This window comes from Nematolebias whitei, chromosome 7 (assembly GCF_014905685.2).
Source record: "Nematolebias whitei isolate Nwh7 chromosome 7, NemWhi1, whole genome shotgun sequence".
NCBI classification, from domain to species: Eukaryota; Metazoa; Chordata; class Actinopteri; order Cyprinodontiformes; family Rivulidae; genus Nematolebias; species Nematolebias whitei.
In genome coordinates this window covers 31,899,513-31,908,953 of record NC_056504.1, presented here as the reverse complement: position 1 = coordinate 31,908,953, position 9,441 = coordinate 31,899,513, and the positions used below count along the sequence as shown (strand labels likewise).

At 38.9% G+C, this 9,441-nt stretch overlaps 2 protein-coding genes across 2 annotated transcripts in view; one reads left to right on the top strand and one right to left on the bottom strand.

The window, feature by feature from the left end:
- Positions 1 to 9,441, top strand: part of LOC119411820 (E3 ubiquitin-protein ligase TRIM62) — a gene marked incomplete at its 5' end in the record, with an annotated part of 294,497 nt that overhangs the window by 2,741 nt on the left and 282,315 nt on the right.
- On the bottom strand, positions 12 to 9,152 carry LOC119411815 (taste receptor type 1 member 3). The gene is made up of 8 exons (XM_037678745.1): positions 8,947 to 9,152; positions 8,569 to 8,869; positions 3,778 to 4,134; positions 3,295 to 3,702; positions 2,981 to 3,187; positions 2,756 to 2,876; positions 1,457 to 1,827; positions 12 to 611 (listed from the first exon to the last, which is right to left on the bottom strand). The coding sequence occupies exons 1-8, from the start codon at positions 9,150 to 9,152 to the stop codon at positions 12 to 14; spliced, it is 2,571 nt and encodes an 856-aa protein (XP_037534673.1).

Sequence of the window (9,441 nt, the reverse complement as noted above, 5' to 3'; positions counted from 1 at the left end):
AAGATTATTGTTTATTTTTCTGGCTTCGTCTGTGGATCCTCCTGTGGTGTTGGTGGGACGCCCTCTAAGAAGGTGCAGAAGTGCTCTGGTTTGTTGACTTCAGGTTTTCTCAGCAGCAAGTAGCATTTTGGGAAATAGTAGGCAACCACCAACCCCAAGTTACCTGCCAAAGTAAAGAAAACATGTACAATGGACATATTTTTTGACCCAGTGGAGCTAGAGGTTTTCAAGCCTGTATAGACTGGAATAAAGATCACCCAAATCACACAGTAGATCAGTGTGGAAAAGGTGATGTCCCTCGCAAGGTTGTACTGATGAAGAGGCTTCACCGCCATGAAGGTGGACATAAACGACACAAGGGCCATGGCACCGTTTAAGCCCTGCATCACAGCAATTTTCTGTGAGGACACTGGACATGCCAGAAAAGCCCTCTCAAAGTTTATGTTCATGTTGGCCACATATTTAGACAGAGAGTCTTCTTCCAGAACAAACCAGCCACAGAGGCCTGCCTGCACAGAGCAGCAGAGCAGCACAAACAGCCAGCTTCCAGGACCTCTTAATGTTTGCAGGTGACGGGCAACCTCCTTTGGGAACTCTGTCACCAGAAATATCTGTTTAAACAAAAGAGCGTGACGATGTATTACAACGTGCATTTCTTCATTTTGTCAAGTTTTGACTCTGATATCCTCCCTTTCCAAAATAAGAAGAACAAGAATCAAGTTGTATGAAATTCATTGTTTCCTCCCTTTTTGTGTGAATAAAAAGTCTTTAAATGATAATTTAGTTTGTCGTATTTTTTAGACATAAAAAGACAGACAGCAGCCAAAAAATAAATTAAAAAATAAATAAAATGAAAAGGACAAGAAGAAATAAAACTAACTAAACGTTTTATCTCTTTTGTTGTTGTGTTGTTTGGTAATTCTGGCATTACATTATACAGCTCAGTATGTACTTGGTAAGTACCTGATAAATACCTGCATATTTTGTAGCTACCTGGTACAGTACCTAAAAGTAGCAGGTAGTATAAGTAGTGCACTTGATAGGTACCAGGTAAGTACCCGGCTGTACTATGTATTGCTGCTGAATGTTTTCTGTTTCATCAGAGAAACTACAAATTATATATATATATATATATATATATATATATATATATATATATATATATATATATATATATATAAATTAGTATTTGTAAAACAAAAACAAAGCTTAGGTGGCTGCCAGTTATGCCAAACATCACTGCTCATCCTGCCAGCGTTCTGCAGATGTACAAAACTATTTATCTGTAACTTACATAAGTTAATACTCATAGAATGAACTGTATGATTTACAATTTAATGAATTACTTTAAAGCATTATACATTTCTGTTGATTTTTTTCCCTCCTCTGGCTCCATTTTGTATGTAGTTACGTCACACTAACGCTAGAGGGCAGTGTGTTTCCTGCCATTCCTCACCTGCAGGGAGATGGACAGAATAATGGAGACGGCAACAGTTTGGAAGATGGTGATCAGCGGCAGCTGAAGACGACACACAATGTTGTTGGGCTGCCCCAGGAAAAGGGACAGACTCAAGCAAGCCCCCATCAGGCTGAGCAGAGCCACAAAACTCTGGCCTCCCCCCGAGGCCTTCAGCAGTGGGGTCCCACGATGCTTTAGGAACAGGATGCAGACTGACACCTGGCATGTCAGTAGGACGATCCCTGCCAGCAGAATCTGCAGAGCCTCAGGAGTGTTCCATGCTAAAACCTCAAAAATGGGGTCAGTGCAGTTAGTGCTGCACTTGGAGGACCACTGATGTTCAGGACACTCTGTGCACTGGATGTCATCTAAAACACAAACCAAACAAAATAAAAGAACCACACAAAAAGATCTGTTTTATCAGATATCAGAAATCAAAACAAGGCTGTAAAGTTTGTGATTTTATCAAAAACAAATAGCACTTTGTCTTGGAAAATAATATATTTTCATGCTTATTGGTTTCCTGATTTTCCGCACACACATTTAGTTTTTGCAATCCTCTTTCAAAACATAGATTTTTTTTATACATTTAACTTTATTTACAAACATTTTCCTACATTACATTGATATGTGGTGGCCTGACTTTGTTTGAAAGTATCAGGGTTTCTAAAGTCACATGGATTTAAGAGGATATTTGTTTTAGCAGCATAAAATGACTTCCACAGTCTTTGTTGGTTTCTTAGTAACTCTTGGAGCTCTTCCATTAAAGAGATTTACAAATAATACTTATACTAATGCACATTTTCATCTAATTGACTCCCTGTCAAATTCAGAATTTAATTCAAAATATTATTTCTAACCTACAAAGCCCTCAACAACCTAGTTCTATCTTATATTACAGATCTCATTGTTCCGTATTTTTCTAACAGAGCACTTTGCTCTTAGACGGCAGGTTTACTTGTGGTTCCTAGAGTTTCCAAGAGCAGAATGGGAGGAAGATCTTCCAGTTATCAGTTACTCTTGTGGAACCAACTTCCAGTTTATGTCCATGAGACTGACACACTGTCCAGTTTAAGACTGGGCTTAAGACTTTCCTTTTTGATAAATCCTATAGTTAGGGTTGGCTTGTTATGCTGCCATAACCTATATGAATATTTCTGTTTAGTGCCCTGAGATGACTTCTGTTGTGACTTGGCACTATATAAATAAACTCAATTGTATTGCATTGTCTACAGTCAGATAACAAATATCTGTTTGGATAAAAATCATAAAATCGTCCATGACCAACAACGTTACCCTCATTTTTCTGGTAGGTGCCCTCCAGACAGTCGATACAGTCATAACAGCAGGAATGAAACCCTTTGACTCTGCGTACCTGACCAGCCTGACATGCTGCTGAGCACGTCGACGTGGGAACCTAGAAGAGTTCAAGTAAGAAACATACGTTTGTAGAAACCAAACTGAGTTAAATTTGACCAGAGCCTTTCTGAAGAGTTGAGTCTGATAAATGACTGAAGTTACCCCTGAGTCATTCGTGTGCCACTTCAATCTGGACTCATTGATGGACAGATGGTTTTGATAATAACTTCCAACAACATTGAACTCAGCACCTGAAGCGCTCCAGATCCACTGGATCACACTGTACCCTATGTTTGGATTTCCGTTTTCACTGAACTCTATTTGCGTGCCTTTTATGTTCACAGAAGTGGTTCTTAAAACCTCCAACAGCTGCAAAACAGTATGTATAACAAAGGTTTATTTTAGCTTTATGACAAACATTTCCTTGGTTTTAAGTTGAGCAGTTTGTTTTAAATATGGTTGATAATAATTTTTACCTTCCAGGGATAGATTTTATTGTTGGATTTCCAATTACAAGCCATCGAAGTGCACTCCAGCATGTTATGCAGAGCCTGCGCAGCGCTGTAGACGGCAGCATACACGGAAAACGCGACTCTCTGCACAGCGCTGTCAGTCACCAAGCTGATATTTGCTGGTGACAAGTTCCAACACTGTGGGCAGGGGTTGCCCGGTTTTTGTTCTTGAGGGGGCATATTTGCCCTCTCCTCACTCAGTTTAGTGAAGAGCTCTTGTGCGTAGGGCGTTAGTAAATCCAAAGTATCCAACTTGTTGATGAATCCAATGACTGTGCCAATTTTTTGGATGTCTGGGAGAGAGGCAATTCGATTGCTGATGGCCCAGCTGGAGCTGGCAAGCCACACGCCTGTTAAATTATTTTTGATGACCTGAAATGCAGAGCATGACATGACTGTCCACTGTGATGCAAGCTTTTCTCAACATTGAATTAGAGCTCCACTGACCTGGCTAAAAAAGAACACAGCCGGCTCTGCGAGGGAAAACACCATGACCACTTTGACGTCCGCTGCTTTGATATTGCTGATAATGGTGTCGACAGCCGATTCGGGGTCATCATATACTGGAATCAGGCCCTGATAGGCCACACAGATGGACATATTCTCTGCTATTTTGGAGAACTGCTGCACACCTCGTTGCCCATACTCCTCATCACTGCCTATCACGGCCACCCAGTTCCAACCAAACTTCCCCATTAGAAGTCCCATGGCATCCACTTGCCATTTGTCACTGGGTACTGTACGGAAGAACGATGGGTAGAGGAGATTGTCACTGAATTTGTCACTGGTGGCACCGTAACTGATCTGGAAATAGGACAGTTCTATTAGTTGTAGAATAAACGGAAAACAACTTGAGGTCACAGACTCAAGACACAAAATGCACTTCTGAGATAATATCCTGGTTGAAAAACCTCTGTCCCACAGGTTAACATGCACAGTTTATGGACTGTGTGAATTTATGTTTATTTTGAACTACAAACCGGATTCCAAAAAAGTTGGGACACTAAACAAATTGTGAATAAAAACTGAATGCAATGATGTGGAGGTGCCAACATCTAATATTTTATTCAGAATAGAACACAAATCACAGATCAAAAGATTAAACTGAGAGAATGTATCATTTTAAGGGAAAAATCTGTTGTTTCCAAATTTCATGGCGTCAACAAATCTAAAAAAAGTTGGGACAAGTCCATTTTTACCACTGTGTGGCATCCCCCCTTCTTCTTACAACACTCAACAGACGTCTGGGGACAGAGGAGACCAGTTTCTCAAGTTTAGAAATAGGAATGCTCTCCCACTCATGTCTAATACAGGCCTCTAACTGTTCAGTCATCTTGGGCCTTCTTTGTCGCACCTTCCGCTTTATGATGCAACAAATGTTCTCTATAGGTGAAAGATCTGGACTGCAGGCTGGCCATTTCCGTACCCGGATCCTTCTCCTACGTAGCCATGATGTTGTGATTGCTGCAGAATGTGGTCTGGCATTATCGTGTTGAAAAATGCAGGGTCTTCCCTGAAAGAGATGACGTCTAGATGGGAGCATATGTTGTTCTAGAACCTGAACATAGTTCTCTGCATTAATGGTGCCTTTCCAGACATGCAAGCTGCCCATGCCACAAGCGCTCATGCAACCCCATACCATCAGTGATGCAGGCTTCTGATCGGAGCGTTGATAACAACATGGGCTATCCTTGGCCTCTCTGGTCCGGATGACATGGCGTCCCAGTGTTTCATAAAGAACTTCAAATCGTGACTCATCTGACCACAGAACAGTCTTCCATTTTGCCACACTCCATTTTAAATGACCCCTGGCCCAGTGCAAACGTCTGAGCTTGTGGAGCTTGCTTAGAAATGGCTTCCTCTTTGCACTGTAGAGTTTCAGCTGGCAACGGCGGATGGCACAGTGGATTGTGTTCACTGACAATGCTTTCTGGAAGTATTCCTGAGCCCATTCTGTTATTTCCTTGACAGTGGCATTCCTGTTTGAGGTGCAGTGACGTTTAAGAGCCCGGAGATCACGAGCATCCAGTAGAGTTTTACGGCCTTGACCCTTACGCACAGCGATTGTTCCAGATTCTCTGAATCTTTTGATGATGTTATGCACGGTTGATGATGATAACTTAAAAGTCTTTGCTATTTTACTCTGGGTAACACCATTCTGGTATTGCTGCACTATCTTTCTGTGCAACAATGGTGGAATTGGTGATCCTCTTACCATCTTGGCTTCTGAGAGACACTGACACTCTGAGAAGCTCTTTTTATACCCAATCATGTTGTCAATTGACCTAATTAGTGTTAATTGGTCTTTCAGCTGTTCGTTCTATGCTCAATTTCCTTTTTCCAGTCACTTATTGCTACTTGTCCCAACCTTTTTGGGATTTGTTGACACTGTGAAATTTTGAATCAACATATTTTTCCTTTAAAATGTTACATTTACTCAGATTAAACTTTTGATCTGTCTTCTATGTTATATTACGAATAAAATATTGACATTTGCCACCTCCACATCATTGCATTCAGTTTTTATTCACAATTTGTTTAGTGTCCCAACTGTTTTGGAATCTGGTTCGTAGACTGGAATGCAATGAGTACTAAACATCCAGAAACATGATTTCGCTACTGAAGTTCTTTTTAGAGATGGGGTTGATATAACTGAGTTTCATGATCGGGTGCAGATTCTGGTAATTGACACAGATCAGATATGGAGCTCAAACCACTGATCCTCACGAAGAGTTTTCATTCATTCAACCATTTTTTTAGACAGGTAAAATCCCATTGAGCCTCGAGGACTCATTTACAAGAGAGACCTGATTTCAACAAAGAATGATGACAACAATGGACAACAGGGACAACAATAAACAGTTATAAAAAGTCATACATAAAAATTGTGCTCTATAAATAAATAAATATACTCCAGTTTTGTTTTGTTTTCTTAAACAATTAGGATGGCTAAAAAAAATAAAAAAAAAAGTTAACAAAAAAAAAAAAAACAGCTAGATTCTAAGGCGAATGTAGAAAACTAAAAACAGGAACATGTCTGCATTGGTCCCTGCCAGGAGTCAATGCTTGTGAACGCTTATGAATCTTTCACACTATTGTCATCCATTTTTCTTCCGTATGTTTTTTGGTGCGATTTTCATCCCTCGGCTTTTAAGCTATTTCAACAAATCAGAAATCAAAACGTTCAGGACAATGCTGCAGCATTGACTTGATTGACATTTAGTATTGGTGTAACTTTAGCTTTTTGAAATATTTAGCCTTTTCTGCCACTTTTTCTCATTGAAAATGAGTTGAGCTCATTTTACATCCTTCAGATCTTTAGATCTGTTTACAACCTTTTACTGCTCCTTTCACATTTTGTTCTGGTTCAGCTTCTTTCAGCTTCCTTGTGCTAATTAAAAAAATGTTTAAGCTAATTTCAGCTGGGGCAGCATGGTGGCGCAACTGGTAGAGCTGCTGCCTCTCAGCGAGCAGGTCCTTGGTTCAAATCCCGGTCCAGGGGCCTTTCTGGGTGGAGTTCGCATGTTCTCTCCGTGCATGCGTGGGTTTTCTCCGGGTACTCCGGTTTCCTCCCACAGACCAAAAACATGCATGTTAGGCTGATTGGTAACTCTAAATTGTCCCTAGGTGTGAGTGAGAGAGTGAATGGTTGTTTGTCTCGTTTGTCTCTATGTGGCCCTGTGATGGACTTGCGACCCGTCCAGGGTGTACCCCGCCCCTCGCACAGCGATTGCTGGACATGGGCACCGGCGACCCCCGTGACCCAAAATGGAATAAGCGGGTAAAGATAATGGATGGATGGATGGATAATTTCAGCTGTTTTTTCAGTTGTTTTGTGCTCCTTTCATATAATTTCTGCTTACTAAAACGTTTGTGTGCGTCTTCTAACGTCTTTCTGTTAATTTCAGCTTGTTATGCTCTTTTCAGCTTATTTCTGCAAGTGTCAGCTTTTTCTACTATATCAGCTATACATTTTGCTAATTTAAGCTTTTTCAGCTAATTCCACATTTTTTTGCAGTCATTTAAACTTTTTCAGCCTAATTCAGCAAAAATGTGCTCTCTCCATTTCTTTCTTGTAAGTACAGATTTTTTTCTGCCTTTTTAGCTACTTTTCAACACAGGTTTTTTTTTGTTTTTTTTCAGATAATTTTCACTTTTTGTGCTCATTTTTGCTTATTTCAGCCTATGGTCAAATGTTCTTTCTGCTAATTTAAGCTTGTTATACCTTTTAAGCTACCCTTTTTAGTGAATTTTAGCTGTTTTCAGATTAATTCAATTTTTTGTGCTAATTTCTACTACTTTCATTCTAATTAACACCTTTCTGATAATTTCAGCTTGTTATGCACCTTTCAGCTTATTTCTACTAGTTTCGGTTATTTATGCTACTATTTAAGTATTTTATGCTAATTCTAGCTTTTACAGCTAATTCCAACCTTTTTTATAGCTAATTTCAGCTCCTTTCACTACCTTCTGATTTATTTTTGCTAATTTCAGCTTTATTAGCTAATTTCCTAATTCTCGTGCTCATTTCAGTTTATTTAAACCTAATTCCAAAAATATGATTTCTTTTATTCTTTCTTCTGCTAACTTAGACTTGTTCTTCCATTTCAGCTACATTTCAGCAAGGTTTTAGCTTATTTCAGCCATTTTTCAACAATTTCCTCAGCAATAAGCATTCACACTGCATTTTTGCAGGAAATGCAATTTCTCTAGTTAGTAACTAATATGTCTAAATGCACATTTTGATTTACAAAACTATTTTTGCAAAGTATATACTGTTTAAGTGTTTTTAAATGTCCAGTTTAGTAATAGCCAACATATTTGAGCCAAGGAAACAGTTTGTAATTTTATTTTATTTTTTTTATAAATAAGACCTAAAATAACTAGCTTTAATTGTTAAATCACATTTACTGGCAGATGTGTTTTGATGACTTTAGGTTTTTTAAATTTTTCTGATAGCACTTTATCAGAAATGTTTTGGTTTTGTAATAACTCTTATATATGACTCCCATCTTCAGTTTTTGGTAACTTCATAAAAGTAATACCTTTTTTATAACTCGGGTCCACCACAGTAAAATAATTTTTTCAAAGGCTCAGTAAAATGAAAAAGTACCCAAAGGGACAAACTTCAATTATTAAACACTAAATTTAATATATATATTGATTTTTTTCCAGTTTTCTTTTGTGTTTAGTGTAATATTTGCCTGAGAATGTGTATTAGTTTATTGCATTCCAAACCTGTGGCATTAGAAAAAATCCCAGCAGCTTTCCGATGACTGAAACCATTTCTGAGGTATACGGACCGATGACTGCTGAAATGCTCGTCTCATAGTCGGTGTAATTACATTCCACCAGAAGAGCGTTGCTTGTCTTTTCAGTGAGGAAGGAAATAGTGGGCTTGACAACAACAGAAGATTGCTTGCATGTGTCATAGATTTTATAACCTAACTTGATGCCAGGAAGCAGAGTCTTGTTTATGTTGATCTCATCCACGGCATATTTCATGACCAAAGCAAGGCCCAGTCCGATTTCATTCATACTGTTGACAACAACAAAACAAGTCAAGACCAACACATGGAGTGTATGTGCATAAAAGTAACATTTTTAATTGTTTACCTTTCACATTTGATGCTGTTGGGTTCCAGTATGGGACTGAGGTTGTTGGACTGCTGGTTAATTGGAAAAAGCCCTCCAAGGTTAATATCTCCAGATAAACTGAAGAGGTTTGTAGAAATGTTCTGAAACCATTCAGGTGAGCTCACAGTGCAGCCCGGTCTGAACACCAGGCACAAAACAAACAGCAGAGAGAAGCATGAAGCCATGATGCAGATCAGCCGGAGACTGCAGCCAGAGTCGTCACTACAGGGCACATATGTGTCGAGGCTTTATGAAAAAATGGCTGTATGCAAATTTACCTGTAAAAAAACCCAGGGCCTCAAGAACGGTAAAACATGTTAGGAAAAAAGTAGTAGAAGAATAAAAAGTACTAATCATTTTTTTAAATAAATGTTTAAAAAAAAAACCACCAATTAAGTAATAAAAATGATTGAATTTTAACATGTTCTCGTTGTATCTCGGTGCAATAATAATAAAGCTTATTCTGATTCTGAT